Source organism: Amphiura filiformis, chromosome 18 (assembly GCF_039555335.1).
Source record: "Amphiura filiformis chromosome 18, Afil_fr2py, whole genome shotgun sequence".
Taxonomy (NCBI): domain Eukaryota; kingdom Metazoa; phylum Echinodermata; class Ophiuroidea; order Amphilepidida; family Amphiuridae; genus Amphiura; species Amphiura filiformis.
Window position 1 is genome coordinate 57850680 of NC_092645.1, and position 24367 is coordinate 57875046.

General features: G+C 33.3%; 1 protein-coding gene across 2 annotated transcripts; it reads left to right on the plus strand.

Moving 5' to 3' along the window:
- The first annotated feature begins 1459 nt into the window (after positions 1-1459).
- LOC140138850 (uncharacterized) lies at positions 1460-24147 on the plus strand. 2 transcript variants are annotated; one of them, XM_072160629.1, is made up of 9 exons: positions 1460-1824; positions 2252-2374; positions 2808-2930; positions 3365-3487; positions 6066-6188; positions 6612-6734; positions 7474-7640; positions 9160-9296; positions 22409-24147. In XM_072160629.1, the coding sequence occupies exons 1-7, from the start codon at positions 1695-1697 to the stop codon at positions 7590-7592; spliced, it is 864 nt and encodes a 287-aa protein (XP_072016730.1). In that variant the 5' UTR covers positions 1460-1694; the 3' UTR covers positions 7593-7640; positions 9160-9296; positions 22409-24147. The 2 variants fall into 2 exon arrangements, with proteins under 2 accessions (XP_072016730.1, XP_072016729.1); XM_072160628.1 differs by lacking the exon at positions 22409-24147 and adding an exon at positions 9842-10598.
- The last annotated feature ends 220 nt before the right edge of the window (positions 24148-24367 follow it).

Below are 24367 nucleotides of genomic sequence, written 5' to 3' on the forward strand. Positions count from 1 at the left end.
AAATTTGTTTTTGTACCAATAGTTGTGATTTGACCAATCTGAAATGATACAGTATGTTGCCAAGATAAGCCAATTTAAATTTACTCAAGCGTTATTATGTTTTAATTATATCATGTTTCAGAGTACATGGAATATTCTAACTTTCTTTTTATCATACCTCAAAATATGTGTTTAATTAATACATATGACTTATTTTATACCTTTTTGTACAGATATTTTAGGGATGCCCACTATACAGTTTCCACTAGAACGATTTTTCATTTACTGTGTGCGTGCACTCACACACGTATTGTCTATGGAGAAACTGATCGATACAAGAAATCCCAGGCATGTTAAATGGCGTACATACTTGTTTTGATCCAAATGTAGGCCTATATCAGGGTGTTTCAAGAAATTCCTGATTCCACCAGAAAACATTCACCAAACTTTTTCTTGTTTGGTCAGTAAATAGAGAGGACCTTCCTGCATGAAGAGATCAACTTTTTTAATGAAAAATTTAATGAGATGAGAACTACAACAGGTTGAAGTGACACCATTCCGTGCATCAGGTGTTCAAAGCAATTATCTCCAATTTGGAGTGAATCAGACAAGCAAATTACATACTCATAAAATGTAACTATTTATGAAGACAAAATGTGTAGGATGTTAAGAAATTTAAGAATGTTTTATGCCCATTTCAAATCATGCACTTCCCGTGCACTTCTCACTACCATGTCCATTTCATAGGAGTATAAAAACCGGGGACCATCATGGCTTCCATGCACACAGTGTATTGCTCAATGTAGTAAAGATAACCTTTGAGTTGGAGCAAATTTCTCAAAATTGGTAGTGATTAATGTTCCAAACTTATGCCATGAGAAATATAATAATTTTTGAAGATAAATGCTGACCTTAAAGATTGAAATCATTTGAAATAATGCACTTATGTTCTATGATCATAACTTTCAGGATTTTTATCATACTTTTTAACATGTTCTAGCAGCCTTATATCAAAATATGTGTACAGAATGTCACTGAACGAATTAACTTTTTAATGAAAATTTAATGAGATGAGTTAATACGCAATTATCTCCGAATTTGGAGTGAATCAGACAAGCAAACTTACATACTCATAAAATGTAACTATTTATGAAGACAAATGTGTAGGATGTTAAGAAATTTAAGAATATGATGTCCATTTTATTTTATGCTCAATGTAGTAAAGATAACCTTTGAGTTGGAGCAAATTTCTCAAAATTGGTAGTGATTAATGTTACCAAACTTATGCCATGATGAAATATAATAATTTTGAAGATAAAATGTGCTGACCTTAAAAGATTGAACAATGTTTAAGACTACCGCTTTTGTATGATCATGCATGGGTTTTGATAGTTTTTGTTGTATGTTCGATTAAATTTTCAGGATGATCTTATTTTCATGTTGTTATGCAAATATAATGTTCCAGATAACCTAGTTAATAAATTCATTAAGAAAAAGTACCTTAAAGTTGCACTTTCTGTTAGTATTCCTTTTTGGACTTTAACTTTTTAACATGTTCTAGCAGCCCTATATAAAACCGTGACACTCGAAAGGCCATATCTCTGGAATGAAACGTCCGATTAAGATTATTTAAACGCCAAAATGTTTCTTTCATCAATTCCCATCCAATAAGTTAGGTCTGAATCAATTTAAAAGTACTTCAATTTTTAGTGGACATGCCTAATATTAATGAATGCTGTTCGAGTACTGATAACTGCGACGCAAATGCTGCTTGCACTAACACGGTTGGTTCCTTCACATGTGCATGTAATGCCGGTTACAGTGGAGATGGAGAAACATGTACAGGTTAGTCTATTTTGTGCCATATCACCATTCTATTCATTTTAAATAATTGTCACCTCTATGGGAGGCATAATGTTTTGGAAATGGCGCATTCCTATGTAAATTGTTAACCCTGACTGATTATACATGGATATCAATAACCTCCGGGCCGGTACACCGCGGTGTGCGTAAATCATTTAACGACCAATTTGATTGGGACGCACATATGGCGTGGTATGCGGAGGTTATGAATCCCTATCAAAAGTATCTACTTTGATTGCTTTAAGTTTTCAAATTCGTTTCAATTATACAATATGTTTACAAGGCTAAGCAATTTATTCAAGCCTTATTGTGTAGAACTGAATAGCAGCTTTAATTGTTTAATTGTTCTTATAGTACACGAACCATTTTATCTTTCTTTTGATCATACCTCAAAAATCCTCTAAAATAGATACTGATGAATGTTCAGTAAATACTGATAACTGTGACGCAAATGCTGGTTGCACCAATACCGTTGCTTCCTTCACATGTACATGTAATGCCGGTTACAATGGAGATGGCGTAACATGCACAGGTTAGAATATTAGATCAATAAAAATGATACATAATGTCGGCAACCAAACCCAATTTATTGAGTTATTGAGTTATTGAGTTCTAGTTGTGTCATGTTTTATATTAGTAATATGCACAGGTTAGTCTATTTTGTGCCATATCACCATTATATTGTTAGTAATTGTCACCTCTACGTGAACCATACTACTTTTAAAAATGGTGCGTTCCTATACAAATTGTCTACTAAGATTGCTTTTAAGATTTCTAAACAAATTTGTTTCAGTACCAATATTTGTGAAATGGTCAATCAAGGAAGATGAATTATGTTGCCAAGAAAACCCAATTTAAATCTATTCAAGTGTTAGTGAGTTCTAAATCTAATTGTGTTATTTTTTATAGCACAAGAACCATTTTAACTTTTCTTTCGATCATACCTCAAAATCCTCAAAATACAGATACTGATGAATGTGCTTTGAATACTGATAACTATGACTCAAATGGTGGTTGCACCAATACCATTGGTTCCTTCACATGTGCATGTGATGCCGGTTACAGTGGAGATGGAGTAACTTGTACAGGTTAGTATAATACATGTAGATCAATAAAATAATACATATATACATAATGTCGGCAACCAGAACCAATTTATTCAAGCGTTATTGAGTTCTAGTTGTGTCATGTTTTATATTAGTAATATGCATAGGTTAGTCCATTTTGTGCCATATCACCATTCTATTTTTAGTAATTGTTACCTCTACGTGAGTCATACTACTTTTTGAAAATGATGCGCTCCTATACAAATTGTCTACTATGATTGCTTTTAAGAATTCTAACCAAATTCGTTTCAGTACCAATATTTGTGATGTGATCAATCAAGCAAGATGAATCATTTTGCAAAAGAAACCAAATTTAAACCTAGTAACGTGTTATTGAGTTTTAATTGTACCATAATTTTAGTATAAGAACATCTTAACGTTTCTTTTGATCATACCTCAAAATCCTCAAAATACAGATACTGATGAATGTTCTGTAAATACTGATAACTGTGACGCAAATGCTGGTTGCACCAATACCGTTGGTTCCTTCACATGTGCATGTGATGCCGGTTACAGTGGAGATGGAGTAACTTGCACAGGTTAGTCATGTTTTGCGATATCGTCATTTTATATATGGTCAATTCCAGCGAAAGCGGGACAAAATTCTCTCTATGTTAACTTTCCACTTTAAAATGTCATTAATAAAGGAAATCACGTTATTGATGGAGCATATCATGTCACGTCCAATGTGCTCTCTTTGTGCATATAGGCCTTTACTAGCAAGTCATACCAGGGGACAAGTTATGATAGCTTAAATGATTTGGCGTTACCCACGAATTCAAAGATAAAGCATCATATGTGTCATTGAATGTCCTTCAATCAAAATGAAATTATTACCGTTAGAAAGACGTTTACATGATCTCTCATCATATGTAAAACGATTGAATTCCACCAAAGTTTGTGGACTCTAGAGGCCATTAAGTCAATTTGGCTAATAATTTTGTTACCCGCGTATCAAAAATAAAATGATCGTTCTGAAAAATGTTAAGTGAATATGCCATAAATGACTATATCATGAAACGAAGTTTCGTTCTATAATTCTGAGGTCCAAGTGATTATTTTATGCAAATACGTTTTACCCATAAAATTCCATAAAATCAAATTTGACGTTACCCACGTATCAACTGTTACCCACGAGTCCAGCAAATATAATCGCCATAACTTAAATTAACATTTAATGACTTTGGACACTGAATTTAGTTTGACAAGCGCTTAAAATTGTAAATCGTAAAAATACGTTCACCGCTTTAAAAAAGAATCTACGACGGTTTAAACTTTTGTTACCCACGAATCCCGAATAGATGCTAACCTTGAAAATAAGGAGATTGTTTATTTTAAGTTTAAATCAGTACATATTCAAGCCATGGGTATGCTATAATTTTGACAGTACTTACAGTTTATACACCTAAGAAACGCAAACCCCAAACGGTACTATAGTACTTATAGCTTTACCCACGAATTCGGCGTTACCCACGAATCCAAGGATTTACTCGTAAATTATATGTTTCTTATGCATCTTAACATTTTGAAAACATGCGAAATAGGTTCCAAAACAGTCCTGTTTAATAGCGTCCTCTTGAAGGTATACTGCATCATGAAGTTTTGATTGATTATCCTAAATTACCATTTTTGGGTAAATGCAATTAGTTAGAGAAACGGGAATCATTGAAACACAATGGAGGAATAACCGCATGGTGGTTTCCAACCTTCTGTAATAGTTTCTATTTTGCCGCTTACCAATACATACCTTCAAATATGTGTTACCCACGAAAATTTTGGTTACCCACGAATCTCTACTTAAATTATAGTTAACAATGTATTGATAGTGTTTTAGTTCATAGGAACTGTCAAACACGAGTTAATAGAATATTGCTGCATGAAAATATGGAATGATTTTACTAAAATAATAATATAAAACTGTTTGCTCTGTCTATTTGAATTTGGCAACTTCATTATTCTCAAAACTTTTATACCCAAAATGCCATAATGATCCATTCTAAATATTCCATGTAGTCTGTATTTTGATTAAAATTCATTTTAGTGCCATTGCAGCCTGAATTATTGACATAAGGAAAAGTATTTTTTTTTATTAAAAAATTTAATAGGAATTGCTATTTTCCAGACGCTGTTACCCACGAATCCATCCGAGATCCTCATCCTGCGACGAGATACAAAATCTAACTTTATATTTATATGAAGCATTTATTCTAATCTTTCGAAATAATACAGTAATGTTAAATGACAGCCACTTTGGAAAGAGTTCGAAGAATTGACACAATCTTAACTATACACCTGGTTCTTTCTTAAAATTTGTAATAACCAAAATATTTCTTTGTAGATATATGTAATAAAATTCTATTTTACGTTCAAAGTCTTCACCGGTTTCTAGTGTATATGAGTCACACATAAAAATATTGAAAGATATTAAAGAAAGTGAAATTTTATGGCGTACAACAGGTGAAAAATGCTTGAATTCGTGGGTAACATGCATATGCGCATTTAACACTTTATTTGGTCTAGCAAGAAAAGTTATTTTTTCAATCCGATGGCACTTCCACCTGATGATTCACTAGACATGATCGTCTCATTTGATAAGTCTAGAATTGAAAAGGAAAACATTTTCAAAATGGCCCCCAGAGAGAATTTTGGCCCGCTTTGGCTGGAATTGACCATATATATTTATTGCGAATAACTGTCACCAATACGCAAGTCACACTACTTTTTGGAGATGGTTCATTCCTATCGAAAGTTTCTATCATGATTGCTATAAGTTTTCAAATCAAATTATGTGGTGAATCGAAAATGATTCATTATGTTATCATACAAAGACAATTTATTCAAGCGTTATTTTGCCTGGTACCATAGCAACCATTCTATTTATTTCCAATAATTGTTAAACTAATTTTTGGAAATATGTTCATTCCTATCAAAAGTTTCTACTTTGATTGCTTAAAGTTTTCAAAACAAATTCATTTCAATGATACATTATATTTAGAAGGCTACGCCAATTTATTCAAGCGTTATTGTGTAGAACTGAATAACAGCTCTAATTGTTTCATTATTATACGAACCATTTTAATTTTCTTTTGACCATAACTCAAATTCCTCAAAATACAGATGCTGATGAATGTGCTTTGAATACTGATAACTGTGACTCAAATGGTGCTTGCACCAATACCGTTGGTTCCTTCACATGTACATGTAATGCCGGTTACAATGGGGATGGCGTAACATGCACAGGTTAGTATATTAGATAAATAAAAAATACATACATAATGTCGGCAACCAGAACCAATTTATTCAAGCATTATTGAGTTCTCACTGTGTCATGATTTATATTAGTAATATGCAGAGTTTAGTCTATTTTGTGCCATATCACCATTTTATTTTAGTAATTGTCACCTCTACGTGAGTCATACTACTTTTTGAAAATTGTGCACTCCTATATAAATTGATTACTATGACTGCTTATAAGTTTTCTAAACACATTGGTTTCAGTACAAATATTTGTGATGTGATCAATCAAACAAGATGAATTATGTTGCCAAGGAAACCCAATTTAAATCTATTCAATTGTTATTGAGTTCTAATTGTATCATTTATATAGAACAAGAACCTTTTTAACTTTTCTTTTGATCATACCTCAAAATCCTTAAAATACAGATACTGATGAATGTGCTTTGAATACTGATAATTGTGACGCAAATGCTACTTGCACCAATACCGTTGGTTCCTTCACATGTGCATGTGATGCCGGTTATAGAGGAGATGGAGTAACATGCACAGGTTAGTCTATTTTGTGCCATATCACCATTCTATTTATCTAAAATCATTGTCACCTCTATGCGAGCCATACCTTTTGTATTTCAGGAATTGCCGCGATTCCTGCAGTAGTTTTTATGAATAGAATACAATAGCGGATACAATAGCGAATTTAACTAGATGGCACAGCTGTGTTTGAGCGTGGCCTCCTTCGCTTGCTCACAAACGAAAACTTGGTGCCCATCATGTAGAAGCCCGTGTTAAAAGCTTTAATTGATATAAGTATCATCCTCCTAGCACATATATTAAAAAAACGCCTAATTGGGCGCCAATTCAAAAAGTTGGTAACCACCATGTGGAAGCACTTGGTATCAGCTTTAAATGATATAAGTATCATCATCATAGCACCTAAAATAAAAAGCGCCCAATTGGGCGCCAAATCCAAAAGTTAGTGACCATCATGTGAAAGCCCTTGTTATAAACTTTAATTGATATAAGTATTATCGTCATAGCATCTAAAATAAAAAAGCGCCCATTTGTTGAATTGTTGAATTTGGTTAATCATGTTAATGTTATCACAGACGCTGTGTCTTTTCGTTCTGGGCTTTCATCTGGTAGCCTCCGTGCCTCGGGAGATTCCATCAAGTATAGCAGTTGTACGCCTTGTTGGACTTTTCACTTAATATTGTCTTTCACTCCAGGTACGTTATTATTAATCCAAATTAGTTTATTATTGTAACCAATGTTTCTGTTTTAATTCCAGTTTGCATCGATTATCTGGGAATGGAAAATTATGACATACCAGATGGGAATATTCAGGCTTCATCAGAGGATGGCTCCAACGTAGCCACAAGAGGAAGGCTGAATTTTCCCGGTTATTGATGTGTGCGCTTCCGTATTACAGAGAACATTGGATTCAAGCTGATATAGGTAATCAAACTGCACAATGTAGAATTGGTGGTATTTTATAACCAATTTTATTTTAAACATCAGTTGCATAGACTCCCGATAAATAAATAAAAAACAAAAATGAGAACATATATAAATGTTTCGTCAAACAACTATCTCAAACGTGAAAAGATAATTTATTTAGGAACATCGAGGAGCTTGGCCTTCACCATTGCACCCCAAGTACTTAATAACCAAACTAACCTTGCTCAAAACGCATGATGCTCACCGTGTTCCCCATAATAAAATAAACAATATTTGCCGTATTGGGTTTACTCAAAGGTTACAAATTTTTTTTTTAAATGCTCAAAGGCACATCTGTTGTCATAATGTGATGTGCCCTGAGTAATTTAATTTGACTATTCTTCTTTGTTTTACAATTTAGATTTATATTTCATGAGTAATGACATTTCTGGGGGTCCCCTCTTTTTCATCAAGTTGATCAAAACAAATTGAATCATATCTAATATGGATTTGTGGGAAATTCCCTGCTCTCTATAATGTTCAGTGTACATTGCACCATTAGGGGAATCCCTGATAATATGAAGTGGTATGACATAATGGGGAATACCCACAGGAAGTGTTGTAATGTGACAAAATGGTCTATTAATAGATCATAGGTTTTTTGATGAGTACAAAAGTGGGAAGGAAGTAATTAAGTTTGCTCTTGGCAGAATATCATGAGAGTTTGTAAACTCTCTACGTGTTGATCATAGTTGTGCTTCAAAAAGAGGTACATTTGAACCAGTTTACATAGCCAATAATGTGCTATTTTAATACAGCATCGAAGGAGATTTTGTGTATATGAAAGACTTGCTGGAGTCTGGTTTATAAAACAACACAGTCATCTGTCAATAAAATGGAGCAGTGCAGAAAGAAGCATGTTTCCTGGAGAACGAGAGTGATTGATGAAAGAAGCACCATTTTGGATTGCCTTCTGCGCAAGGAGTTATGTGTTTGGAGAACTGCGTAAAGGATTTAAGTATTTGGAGAAAGCAGCATCATTTCTGTGCGAGGATTTTTATACGCAAGGATATATAAATGCAAGTGTACAATGGAATTCGCTAATTTTCGCAGGACAAGTTAATAAGGATATATACATCAGCCGTTCAGAACATTGCAAGATCTCTATGATCACCAAGAAGAAGACTGCTGGTTAAATACTGATTAGTTAAAACTGTGATTATATTGCATGTGCAATTGTTGTCAGGTGCCAATGATATTTTATTTTCAATTAAACACTTGGATTTTGTTAACTTAATTAAACAGTGTATTGTTGTTGTGCATTCGTGTGAGTTTGGGTAAAAGGTGATTTTGGCCTTGATTCAGTACGGCTCGTAACAATAAGGATCAAGGAAAATATAGTTAACCTAGCTGCGATGTACTCTTCACTACTCTTGAGAGTTACAAGCGAAAAATAATAGGAAACCATAAACCAAAGTGTCAACATTCGTGACTACGAGGTGTTTGTTGAGCTTATAAAAATTTCTTTTATCATTAGGTTACCAGACCTATGTATCAGGTGTTATAACGCAGGGTGGTGGTAATGCATTTTGGGTCACTTCATTCAAAGTGTCAACATTCCTGACTTCTGGTGCCAACGAGATGTTTGTTGAACATCAAAATGGAGACGCGATTGTAAGTAAACATTGTCTATATGCTTATGTACATGCAGAACGTCCAATCGTTGTGAAGTAAAGACTGCACAAAAAAGTAACGCAGATGTTATAAATACGCCTATAGCGTAAGAACTAATAATTGTGTTAACAATATTTTAACATAGCAAGAAGGGTGGTTTATTTACGTGCATTTTGATACAAAATTTGTCCAATTTCGTTCAATTTTGTAAAAGAAACATAATCGAATTTAACTGTTGCGCCTATTTGTAGTGACAGCGAGAAGATAATGGAGGGTTTTACGTGCCACAATGCTAATAACCATTGATCGCTGCAACTTTTAAATTCGGGTATTTTTCTTTTAAAACACTACTGTGTTGTTAATATTGAACAACATTTGACAAATGGGGTATCAAAATGCGCGTAAATAAATCCTCATTCTCTCTATGTAGAAATATTGTGGAAACAATAATAGTTCTGACGCTATAGGTGTATTTATAACAGCTGCCTTACTTTTTGTGCAGACTTTATTTTTGTTACTGACTCATAATATTCTCTCTCCTACAGATATTTCCTGGCAACGTTGTCTCCTCTACCGCCGAGGTGACCACAACATTTTCTGAACCAGTATATGCCAGTATTGTACGCATTAACTGTCTAACCAAACATAGAAGCTATTACATACTGAGATTCGAAATATTAGGTTGCAAAAAAAGGCTAGATATGTGACTCAACGCGACAGAATGAGGCGGATTTCTACAAATGTAAATAAAAATGCGGTAGATGGCAACATATTCGTGGTGGGTGTGAGATCATAGATTTGTTTTGGCTAGAACACAAATCTGGACAAGTCCTCTTTCATTTTCTTTTTGTTTTTCAAAAATGGCATATGCCTTAGTTAAATTTGTGAAGTGTATCAATTCCAAACATATTACAGTTTAACAATAAAATGCATTATTTGAACGCTTTCTGTTGACAAATTTACTCTTTTACATGTGTCCAATTATCTGAAAAAGTATCATTCTGCTGTATACATTTGTCAAGGTTGGTAGGTCCTATATTACCTGTAAAAATACTACTACTACTACTACTACTACTACTACTACTACTACTACTACTACTACCACTACTACTACTACTACTACTACTACTACTACTACTACTACTACTACTACAACAACTACTACTACTAGGGTTGGTTTGATTTGAATACTTTTGTACATAGAAATTGGTGTAATGATACTGATAATACTAATAATGATACTATTACTTCTACTACTTCTACTACTACTACTACTACTACTACTACTACTACTACTACTACTACTACAATGGTCCTTAAATTTAAATTTGTGTTATTTTCTTTATTTATTAACCGATTTTAATCAAATAAAAAGGTAATTATACACAATAAACAATTGCCATTCTTATAAACACATTAAATTTGATCTTCGATAATCGTATAAGCAAAATTTGTTATTTTTTATTAAGTATTGGCCATTAGTGGACACTGTTAGGGACTAAAAGTGATGGCCTGTTAATTGATCTTTATAGATGATGTTCAGGTACAAATTAGACAGAAATACATAGTTTAATTGTAATTTTGATATTTTAGCATCATAACTCTACTACTGATTATAAAATGACCCTATGCAACCACCTGACGAAAAAATGAAGTTGTCTTATATTAAGACCTAACATGCATGTAATGTTTATTTTGATGAAATTTTGCAAAACACCAATAGACCATAGTTTCTTTATTTCCATCACAATTAGGCTCAAATTTTCAGGGAAGGAGGTCAGACACGCCCTAATACACATATCAGATGATGGGTTAAATACTATTCAAATAAAGAGCTTTTAATTGATTTTGCGTTTTTCACGTATCATGTCCTCTGATGTGCAATGTTCACGCCCGCTTACGTCAATGCACATAGACCATTTTGGGAAAGTCGAATATTCTTTTAAATAAACTATACAATTGATCAACACTCTAATGATTTATTAGTAAATCATTATGAAAGCAAATTGCACGCAATTTAAAAATCAAATATAAAGAACTAAAGCGTCAGTGAATGAAAAAGAAAAAACGCCGTTGAGGGCGCTAAAACACTTCATTAAGTAAAATGATTATTTTTTTCATTAAATGTGACTACTTGTATAGGGTCAATAAAGATATGTCAATGTATGCAAAATGTGCATCTTGCACCACCATACTGCGATTTTGTGCACTAAAATGAATCCCTATTAAGTGTCACCCTCTTTCAACATTGCATGTATAATTGAACATTAGCTCTTGGAAGTAGCTACGATCAGTAGCGTTACCAGGATTGTTGGGAGGGAGAGGGGCGTGGGGGTTAGTTTAAGGGGAAATGTGACTAAAATGTACCTATATAGGCTAAAAGTACAAGTCCTAAATGTCTAAAATATCACGGCGGACCCCGGGGGTCGAGCACGTGGGGGAAGGGCAATATATCCCACAGGAGCAGCTTCACCCACTCCTTCCCCACTACGCCATTGGTCCCATGTAAAGTAGGAGGACAGGTTCAGCACATAAACCATTCGTGAATTTTAGTACGTATTAGCTTGCAAATTATGCAAATGTGTTAATGTTATTACTGCTGACAGCAATTATGAAATTATTCATTAATGTTTAAAACAGTAATTATGCAACTTTTATCGGAGTATGGTAACTTTGTGGAGCAGGGTCATTTGGTGTCATCGAAATTATGCAATTTATTATTTCTATCTACTGAAGACGGTTATTAGGTAATTTATATGGCAATCTACTGGAGACGGCAATTAGGCCCTATTTAATTAATTATGGGAGTAAGTATATTCATTTTTGGATTTGGGGTCTGGGGTAAGGGTCATTTTGGGTTAAAGAAAAAAATTTAGGGTAACTGTGGCGTCAGTAGTCATTTGTGGTCACTTTGAAGACAGACTAATTAAGGTCCCTTTGTGGAGCAGCGTCATTTGGAGTCACTATCTACTGAAGACAATATTGATATCGTTATCTATTGAATACAGTGATCAATTGTATATTGCTATCTACCGGAGACAGTAATTATTTAATGTATTCTTACTATCTCCTGAAGACAGTCATAATAGAATAATTATACTGAATCTACTGAAGAAGAAGTATGTATGTTATTATTGTTATTATACTGACAGTAATCATTCAATTCATTATTACTATCTATACTATAGAAAGCAGTAATTATGTAATTAATCATTACTGTATAGGTCTATACGCTATTGGTGCCAAGTGGATTAGGAGGACGGGCAGCGTATATAAACCTTGCTATAATTAGGCCTATGTTAATTAATCCCATTTACACTAAAAATGTTATTGTTTTTTACCTGGATGCATAAAAGGGGCGATATTTCACATAAGTTAAAAATGAGTAAAATCCATAATCTATTTAACTAACATAAATCCCCTTTAAGATAACTAAATGAATTATGACTATAAAAACGCCTATGGATTAAGGCTAAATTTTTTGGAATACAACAGTGTAATTTGCGCAATAAAGAGTAATTTTAAGCATCTATTTCAGGAAAACACTACATTTATTGCAATTCCTAAGCCGTTTATCCCATTTCATTTCAGTTTTATTTTAAAAGATAAAAAAGGTTGCAGATCAATCTGCAAACAACTTATGTCCTCGAAGATACCAAAAGCAAAACAAAAATGGGAAGGAAAATTGAATAGTAGCTTTTCAGATGATGAATGGAAGATATACTCTTTGTTGCCATTTAAATGTACAATGGATACAAAATTACGGTGGTTTCAATACAGAATTTTAAATGGAATTCTTACCACAAATACATTCATGTTTAAAATTGGCAAAAGAAATGATAATATATGTACTTTTTGCAACGAGAAACCCGAAACGATAATTCATCTTTTATCAGACTCTAAAAAGGTTAAACCCATTTGGTCTCAGCTCGAAACCTGGTGTTTACAAAAACTCGGTATTCCTATCACATTCAACCGAAATCATATTCTTTTCGGGACAGATTTAAGAAAACTAAATAGTGCTATCAATTTAATTCTCATTTTAACTAAGTTTTATATGTACAGAAAAAAATTCAACCCTTTCTTTTATCCCTCTTCAGAAAGAAATAGAATATTATCATAAATTGGAAAGATTTATGCTTTTAAAAGATTCAAAATACCGAATTTATAAAAAATAAATGGCAGGTTTGGAAGGGACTCTTCAACTAAACATTTTGTTCTTATTGTAAAAGCTAGACAAATGCTATATAAATATGTACGTGAGAGTGTGTGTGTGTGCTGGTACTGTTTATGTATTGTTTAATATTAAAAAAAAACCTGGTGTATAAAAATCAAATTTCTGTATTTATCTGAGTAAACTATGATTGTAAAATGTACACTGGGGGAAAAAAAAAATAAAGCATACAGATAAAAGACTGAAAAAAATAAATAAATAAAACAAATAAAAACGCCTATACTTTAAAAATATAAAACCTTGAAATTATTTTGGGATACATTACTGTCACTATACTATAGTGGGTTTCTTTAAGGCCTACATTGTACATTTTTTTTATTGGTTTGCATTTTGATTTTGTAACTGTTACGGTAAAGCCACTTTAGGCCTGCTTTTATATAAGGTATGTAATATAGGCCTAATCGGATTAGTATTTTTAGAAACGCGTTTGTAGAATCCGCATGACCGAAATCTAATACGCTAGCTAATCTAGTATCCCAGACATTTTTCCTAAATGCATATGCATTTTGGAATCATCACATGATGGCGCTCTACTCATTCACTCCAGCCGGGGTATGTTCCCTATTAAACATGTTAAAGTGCCTTACACATGTTTTGAAGAACAGAATGTTCAGTTACTACACTGTAGCTTATACTGGTACATAATAGGCATAATTATGATTATTTCATAGTGTACATTTAGAGACAAAGCAATAATAATTCCTGTTTTTTTTATTACTGAAGCTGTGTACAAAAAAAATAGTAAGATACGTCAAGCAAATTGTGGGTAACAAAATGGCAAACAAGTGCGTGCAGAGATTTATTTTTAAAGGCTAAATTCTATAGGTCCAATCTGTAATAGAGGTTATGAAATAGCTTGTAACTTTCATTTGGCGAGGACTTTAAAATGATGACTGTTAATGTACGCGCACGAAGAGTTTATGTTTAATTTAAAAAAATAAGAGGGGGGAGGGTAAAAGAGCAATATGTGTAGAAGCGACATACTGCAGTTACTGTCCGTTTTCCTATACACAATACACAGTGCTCTCACCATTGACGCGTGACCCCTACAAATGATGTATGTTGGGAGAATGGACACTTGCCTAGTTAACATCACTGTGTGAAAAATAACCAGCCAATATTTTATTTATTCTCCAAAACTTCTAGCAAATATATTTCTCTAACATGACCTAAAATTACAGCTAGGTTAGATGTTCAGAAATGGTCGTACTTTTGTAAAATATGAGTGAGGGCAAGGCATAGCTAGCCAACTCCCCGTGTTATTTGAATGGAGATTTGACCGAAAATATTGGTATCGGACCGCTCACTTCTGAAGGATGCCACAAAAAAACCGGTAAAAGCTACATTTAAATTATTCTAAATAGGTTCTAGAAAATAAAGTTTTGTAACATGTCCTAAATTTTTAGCTAATTTAGGTGTTTGGAGAGGGTCGTACTTTTGTGTTTCAGGAAGGACATGTAAACGACAGATAACACCAAAAATATGAAGAAATTATTTCTAAACCGTGTTAAGTCAAAAATCATTATGTTGCTCATTTTCAAGAATGCTGGTTTACAAAAAGCACGACATTGTCTGATTTCGTGAACAAAGCCACACATAACATTGTTTCCTTTCGTTTCCTTTGTAATCGGTTACCCAACTGAAGCTATGAATACCAGCTTTATTACGATATCGCACATGAAAACAGTCACTTGTGCACAACCAGAGAAGATCCGATTTAATCAGTTGAGCTGTTTCAATGAGTGTTATCTTGGTTTAATAGCTTTTAATGGGGTTAAGTCCTGCAAAGGTCGAGATGAATTCTACTGTAGACATGACTGCATCATGACAAACCTAGTCACTTCCTTGCTTGCATACTGTGTACTCCTCACTTTCTCACTCATTAAAAACGCACGATAGAAAAAAAAGGTACACAATTTTTTTTTACTTCGTATCCGTGAGAATATTTCTCACACTTTTATATAGTTTGGAGCAAATTTTTGGAAAAGGAAAATCGTGCTTATGAAAACATGAATACAAATGTGCATAATTAAGAATTAAAGTTTAAGTTAGAATAAAATATGATTTTCATTATCATGTAAAGGCAGTCTACTGTTGGAGGGGCACTTATAGCATTACAATGAAGGGCGTATGTTCAGATTAAGAATCCATAACTTCGGCCTAACCTAGGACAAATCTTATTTAATAGTTGTTTTAATTGCAAACTTTATACACATTCTTGATTTTGTAAAATGAGCCATAGGTCATGGTTATAGGTATAATATCCTAACCAAAAGTGTAATTATAGGGTGGGGAAGATTCCATTTGCTTTATTTCACAATAGTGATTAGTGAAACTGTAGAATCAAGCCTGTTCGTGAGAAAGGTTGAATCATGCGAAGTGTTTTAATATGGAGCAGACTCAAATAAGGGGCTATTTATAACTTTTCATCGGTAGCCAAACTTTGGTGGCAAGAAGAGGTCCCTTTGGCACTTTTTTGCAGGTCACTTTTAGCCCTGAAATTAAGAATTAAAGAAGCATAATTCTTTCTTTAAAAGTAATTAAATAGATTTAGAGCCGAATTTATAAGACCTGGACATACAAAGAGCTACCAAAGTTACTCCTATGAGCTGAAGTTATTTCCTTTTACTGTAATTAGCACCCAAAAGTCATATATGAAGTCCTATGAAAATTACCTTTTACCATATTTACAGACCTGTTTTATTTACAAATGTAATTGATGTTTAACTCCTCCCATCTTTTGGCTCTAAAAATCTCTTCAAGAACATTAATTTCTAAGTAGCCAAGTTTATAAAGTTTAAAGTGTGTGTTTGTATTTTACTTCTGATACATGTGCATTTTTCTTTATACAGACAAAGTTACCCACCGTTAAATAGAACATTATATAAACTATGAAATATAAATAAATAAATAAAAATAAATAAATAAATAAATAAATAAATAAATAAATAAATAAATAAATAAATAAATAAATAGATAAATATCCGTGTAATGTTTTTTTTTAATTTGATAATTTTATGTTACATCTTGAATTTTTATCATTGCATGTGATGAGCATTAAATATACCAGCACCAAGGATCATGGCGTTGTTATTTTACATTTAGTTGTCTCATCTTTATAATAGGATGTATCGTTCTTTTAATATTAATGAATAAATAAGTAAATAGATAAATTTTTCATCTTTATAGAATGTATCGTTCTTTTAGTATAAATACATAAATAGATAAATAAATAAATAAATAAATAAATAAATAAAAATAGCTGTGTAATGTGCTTTTGTTATAATTGTATGTTTCATTTTGCATTTTTATCATTGCCCGTGATGAGCACTAAACGATTATGGCGTTGTTATTTTGCATTTAGATATCTCATCTTAATAGCATGTATCGTTGTTTTAATATTAATAAATATATAAATAAGTAAATAAATAAATAAATGTCCCATCTTTATAGGATGTATCATTCTTTTAATAAATAAATAAATAAATAAATAAATAAATAAATAAATAAATAAATAAATAAATAAATAAATAAATTAAATTAATATGTAAAAATAAAATAAATATAATTATATAAATATATAAATAGATATATAAATAAATAAAGGAAAGAATAAAATCACAATGCCCCAATTCTTCACCAGCCTGCTTTTAAACGTGTATTACGTATTGGAATTGTGCAATACACATTAAAAAAATCATACCAATTGGGGCAAAATACTCTCATTTTTATTTATGAAACGTAAAAATTAAACAATTTTACAAAAGAGCGCACTCTACCACTGACCTCACCAACACATCAGAATATTTACACTCATCCACACCCACCACATACCCATCCCCACCTTATTACTTCACCCACACACCCCGACACACGAATAAGCCTACGCCTATCAACCAAAGCAACAAATACACACGTATACGCACCCCTGTAACCACACACTACACCCCCTCAATATAACCCGTGTTTTGCAATTTGTCACGTTGTGACAACAGAGGGCGCTGTGATTGAAATGCATGGTGTTTTTAGGACGCATAACCTTATGCGCAATAGATGTCCTCTGATCACTGACGTTTCTATGAAAATGTCCGCTTATAGCCAATATATGTCCCTTTACGTCAACATATGTCCGCTAATAGGCAATGCAAAAGGTCCACTTACGTCAATGCATTGCCTATCAGAGGACATATGTTGACGTATAAGGACATCTATTGAGCATTAGCGGACAATTCACATTAAGGACCATTACTACTACTACTAAACTACTACTACTACTACTACTACTACTACTACTACTACTACTACTACTACTACTACTACTACTACTACCACTACTACCACTACTACTACTACTAGGGTTGGTTTGATTTGAATACTTTTGTACATAGAAATTGGTGTTTCGGACAAGCTTTAATAAGCCTATTATTTATGTTAGACCTAGATAACCACTTTAGTGTTACTTTAATTTCGAGCATGTTTCAAAGAATCAATTCATGCAGTGACGTTCATATGCGATATATACTTAAATAGCATCACATTTTAGCACTTATTCAAACTATAGCCTCTGGAGAATAAATTCAACAGGGAAAACAAAGTTTCTTTAAATTTTCTAATGTGACCACTTTGTTCTGAGGTGTTTTTTTCTAATGACTATGTAACTAGGCTTTTGAGCAATGTAAGAAAAAGGATTGTTCTTTTGCATTTGAAGCATTTTGAAAGTTGCGTGCCTAATAGTCTGTAAGTAAAATCGGGCGCTCAAAAGTATAATTCCTACGCCTCTTGGAAGTTACTGCGCAACGAATTCGACCCACAAAATCAGACTTGAATCGAGTAATCCAGACTAACATTCTACGTTTCCTTTTACTTGAATAGGTTAAACTTTGTAACAAATATGTTGTGAAAATAAAGACTTGAGCTGCAGCTGTGCCTTAGTCCACATTGTTTTGATCATTTAATGTTTTCGAAATATTGTTGTAAAAATGGAGCAAGGTATTAAAATAAAATTATTGGCCATATCTTTAGCAATGTTTTGGCACAGGAAGTTTGTCCTTGGTGATTATTGATAACATTGATTTTGCACTTTTGCAGCTCGGATTAATAATGATACCAAATTTGACCAAAAATTGGTATTATATTTTCTGACCTCTAGCATCACAAAACCTGCTAATATTTTGCCAAATAATGTAGACCTACGACTAGTACGAAAAAAAAGAAAAAGGAAAACTCGAAACCACCCACACCAGAGTTTGGTAATGGTAAATCGATACTTGTGAACACGTATTATCACAGACAGAGATGAAAAGACGAAATCGCGTCTGACGTCAGGGCAAAGGCGCGCCGTGATTGGTTGCCGATGGTTCGTCAGTTTCTGTCAGTTGTCAGAATTTCAGACGCGAACTAGTCTTCATTTTTTTTATCTCTATCTTGAATTATAAATCACTGTTTTGTTAGAACACGCCAACATTGAAAAAAATGAAACGCTCAAAAAGATTTTTTTTTAGTAACGTTTGTCCACAACCCCACGTGCTAATTATCATTACTATTATTACTATTTACTTGAAAAGGGCAAAGTTCAATCTATTAATGCTAATCCAATGTTTTCATCCGAAATCTTAGTGGAAAGTTATCAGTCTGTGACAAATGCAAGATAGATAGCTATAGATGCATTATAGATATTATAAACATCTCAAAAAAGTAACGAACCCCCTTCAATAATGGCCATTATTCACAAACGGGCGATTGCATTACAAATCTGTAAATACGTTGGAAGCAGGATTTATTTCTTCACATTTTGACACCTCATTTGTAGCAATGGTCTAAATATTGATGTCACAGCGTACATTTAAATCAATGTTACCCAAGATTTGTATTCAGTATAATGGAAGGAAATCTGTGTAATGATATTTGAGTGTCTGTGTATTGTTGTAAGTGCAACTTTCAAATCTGGACCGCGCTACAACAAATTTGACCGGTATTTTATTGTTTTCTGCGCAGAAATAAATTCTACTTTCCAACGCATTTTGCATTTACATATTTGTAATACAATACCCCGTTTTTGAATAATGTCAGTTATTTCAGGGGGTTAGTTACTTTTTGAAGATGTTATTATAGATAGCTATAGAAGTCGTACATGCATTGCAGTATACTTAGTCTTGTAAATATGTACATAATGATATGGTTTTTAGAAACAAGTTCACAAGAATTAATGTGCAGAGGGGAAAAATCACCGACAAAGGATTTCCTTGTCACATATAACACTCATATCTGAATAGAATTTGTTTCTGAAAACCATAAATGAAAAAGAATATAAAATAAAACAAAATATGGTTAAAATTTCTACGTATGTTTGTTTTCTGTTTTAGTGTTACAGAAAGTTTGTATGATTTTTTGTTCTTTTATATATTTTCATATTGGTGCATACCCATTTCTCAAACCCTGCAATGAACCAGAGAATATGAGAAGAAATCGTCATCTCTGAACGAACAACTAATAACTTTCCTTGCATGATGTCACATGGTACAAAATAAATATCGCGGTCTTGGTACCTGTATTACTGCTGTATGTGATACAGCAGTGATTTTAGTTCGTACTTCGGTCTTAGTACCTGTATTACTGCTGTATATGATACAGCAGTGATTTTAGTATGTACTTCGGTCTTAGTACCTGTATTACTGCTGTATGTGATACAGCAGTGGGTTTTAGTATGTACTTCGGTCTTAGTACCTGTATTACTGCTGTATGTGATACAGCAGTGATTTTAGTACGTACTATTTTACTTGAAAAGGGTAAAGTTTAATTTATTAATGCTAATCCAATGTTTTCATCCCAAATCTGAATAGAACGTTATCAGTCTATGACAAATACAAGATAGATAGCTATAGATGTTTAGAAGTCGTACACGTATTGCAGTATACTAAGTCTTGTAAATATGTACATAATGATATGGTTTTTAGAAACAAGTTCACAAGAATTAATGTGCAGAGGAGAAAAGTCACCGACAATGAATTTCTTTGTCACATATAACACTCATATTTGCATGGAATTTGTATCTGAAAACCATAAATGAAAAAGAATATAAAATAAAACAAAATAAGGTAAAAACGTCTACGTATGTTTGTTTTCTTTTTTAGTGTTACATAAAGTTTGTATGAGTATTTTTTTCTTTTTTAAATATTAGAGAAGCAGAATATTTCCCTCGAAATACTAATTAGAAGCTTCCTGATTTGCACATTATTTGCAGTCCTGACTCCTATACCTGTTTTGGTTGCAGCAACCCCATATATTTTCTCTGAACGAACAACTAATAATTTTTCTTGCAAAATAAATATCGCGGTCTTAGCACCTGATTTACTGCTCTATGTGATACAGCAGTGATTTTAGTTCGTACTTCGGTCTTAGTATTTGTATTACTGCTGATACAGCAGTGATTTTAGTATGTACTTCGGTCTTAGTACCTGATTTACTGCTGTATGTGATACAGCAGTGATTTTAGTTCGTACTTCGGTCTTAGTACCTGTATTACTGCTGTATGTGATACAGCAGTGATTTTAGTTCGTACTTCGGTCTTAGTACCTGATTTACTGCTGTATGTGATACAGCAGTGATTTTAGTTCGTACTTCGGTCATGGTACCTGTATTACTGCTGTATGTGATACAGCAGTGATTTTAGTTCGTACTTCGGTCTTAGTACCTGAATTACTGCTGTATGTGATACAGCAGTGATTTTAGTTCGTACTTCGGTCATGGTACCTGTATTACTGCTGTATGTGATACAGCAGTGATTTTAGTTCGTACTTCGGTCATGGTACCTGTATTACTGCTGTATGTGATACAGCAGTGATTTTAGTTCGTACTTCGGTCTTAGTAGCTGTATTACTGCTGTATGTGATACAGCAGTGATTTTAGTTCGTACTTCGGTCATGGTACCTGTATTACTGCTGTATGTGATACAGCAGTGATTTTAGTTCGTACTTCGGTCATGGTACCTGTATTACTGCTGTATGTGATACAGCAGTGATTTTAGTTCGTACTTCGGTCTTAGTACCTGATTTACTGCTGTATGTGATACAGCAGTGATTTTAGTTCGTACTTCGGTCATGGTACCTGTATTACTGCTGTATGTGATACAGCAGTGATTTTAGTTCGTACTTCGGTCTTGGTACCTGTTTTACTGCTGTATGTGATACAGCAGTGATTTTAGTTCGTACTTCGGTCATGGTACCTGTATTACTGCTGTATGTGATACAGCAGTGATTTTAGTTCGTACTTCGGTCATGGTACCTGTATTACTGCTGTATGTGATACAGCAGTGATTTTAGTTCGTACTTCGGTCTTAGTACCTGTATTACTGCTGTATGTGATACAGCAGTGATTTTAGTTCGTACTTCGGTCATAGTACGTGTATTACTGCTGTATGTGATACAGCAGTGATTTTAGTTCGCTCGGTCATGTATTACTGCTGTATGTGATACAGCAGTGATTTTAGTTCGTACTTCGGTCTTAGTACCTGTATTACTGCTGTATGTGATACAGCAGTGATTTTAGTTCGTACTTCGGTCATGGTACCTGTATTACTGCTGTATGTGATACAGCAGTGATTTTAGTTCGTACTTCGGTCATGGTACCTGTATTACTGCTGTATGTGATACAGCAGTGATTTTAGTTCGTACTTCGGTCTTAGTACCTGAATTACTGCTGTATGTGATACAGCAGTGATTTTAGTATGTACTTTCGGTCTTAGTACAGCTGTATTACTGCTGTATGTGATACAGCAGTGATTTTAGTTCGTACTTCGGTCAAGGTACCTGTATTACTGCTGTATGTGATACAGCAGTGATTTTATTTTTGTTACTGACTCATAACATTCTCTCTCCTACAGATATTTCCGGGCAACGTTGACAGGGACACCGAGGTAACCACAACATTTTCTGAACCAGTATATGCCAGTATTGTACGCATCAACTGTCTAACCAAAAATAAATACTATTACGCACTGAGATTCGAAATATTAGGATGCAAACAAGGCTAGATATGTGACTCAACACGACAGAATGAGGCGGATGTCGGTAAATGTAGATGAAAATACGGTAGATGGCAACATATTCGTGGTGGGTGTGAGATCATGTATCTGTTTTGGCTAGAACACAAATCTGGACATTCATTTCCTGTTTTGTTTTTCAAAAAATGGCGAATACCTTAGTGAAATTTGTTAAGTGTATCGATTCCAAACATATTACAGTTGAACAATAAAAAAAATTAATGCATTATTTGAACGCTATCTGTTGACAAATTTACTCTTTTACATGTTTACTACTACTACTACTACTACTACTACTACTACTACTACTACTACTACTACTACTACTACTACTACTACTACTACTACTACTACTACTACTACTACTACTGCTACTACTACTACTACTTCTACTACTGCTACTATTACTACTACTATTACTACTACTACTACTACTACTACTACTACTACTACTACTACTACTACTACTACTACTACTACTATGTGTACACTGCAGGAAATTTGATAAAATATACCGGCAGACTGGATGGCAGTAGACATCGTTAATGCAAAATAATAGCTACCGTTAAAATAAGATTAGGTATACAGGGTGTAACAATAAAATTTGTACAATTTTGAAAATAGAATGACACAGGTATGCCGCTTATTTTTTGGTTTGATATTTATATGTCTATCAAGATAAATTCCTTAGCCATCAGGTAAGCTTTGTTCTAATAAAGTCGATGGTATACAAGTGAAGATATTGCCAATTATGTAACCTAGTCTTAAAAACGCTTGGGCCACTTTTGTATATATAAGTGTTACAAAAGCGACTGAATAGAGTTGAACCATGGACCAGTTGGATGGTGCTCTTATGATAGGTAGTTTTAAACAATGGGGTATTCGAAGTGGTAAAAATGATTACATAATAGAATATCTCCTGGAGTTTTTGAAAGTCACAACTATTTAAAGCACTGACATAATAACCTCATTTACTAGAAATCATGGATTCAGCTCAACAACTTCAACCCACATTCACGTTGGAAGAGTGTATTTTTATGGTTGTGACATTCGGTAGCACATGGAGTCAAGCAGAAACCATAAGATTGTTTATAGCTCATTTTCCAAACTCACGTCTTCCATCAAGGCATACAATTACATATAACTATAAGAAGTATGTAGAATTTTGTTAACAGAAATGCTGGCATAGTGGTCGCCCCAGAACAGCTTTCAAAATGTTATTATTTTGTACTTATGGATGGAAAAACTGTTCTCAGTTTTACCAATGATATCTCAGGGATATGAGAAATTACTTTATTTATAAGATAATTTGAAAGAAATTTCATGACTTCATTTATAGATTTTAAAGAAATATCATATCATATTAATTTAAAAAAAAGTCAAATTTTGATCTTTTTTGACCCATATTTTTTAAACGAAGAAAAAATTCAAAAACTTAAGAAAACCATTTTCTAGATGCGTGTCTTTAGAACACAATATGCAATTTTCATCCATTTTGATATTTTGGGTAAGTTATTATGGCGGACCGAAAAAAAATGGCATGGAACATAAATTTTGGCACTTTTCTTAAAAGCTCATTTTGCAGAAATCTGCTGTGCTAGGTGTATTCCTTGTGTCATTTCCTTTCTGAAAATATGTACTTTTATGTACCTATCATCATTACTTTGAAAGATACAATACAAAATAATGTTTAAAATTTCCGACTTTGAGTTATCCTGCGTCTAATTTTGTATACTAGTAATTATATTCAGAAAATAAAACCTTGAGCTGCAGCTGTGCCTAAGTCCACATTATTTTGAT

Bases quoted from the DNA above. Each gene is read 5' to 3' on its own strand.
- LOC140138850 (XM_072160629.1), top strand. From the start codon at position 1,695: ATGCCTAATATTAATGAATGCTGTTCGAGTACTGATAACTGCGACGCA. The intron at 6,189-6,611 runs GTTAGTATATTA...CTTAAAATACAG, and splicing joins GGATGGCGTAACATGCACAG to ATACTGATGAATGTGCTTTG. The intron at 6,735-7,473 runs GTTAGTCTATTT...TTTTAATTCCAG, and splicing joins AGATGGAGTAACATGCACAG to TTTGCATCGATTATCTGGGA.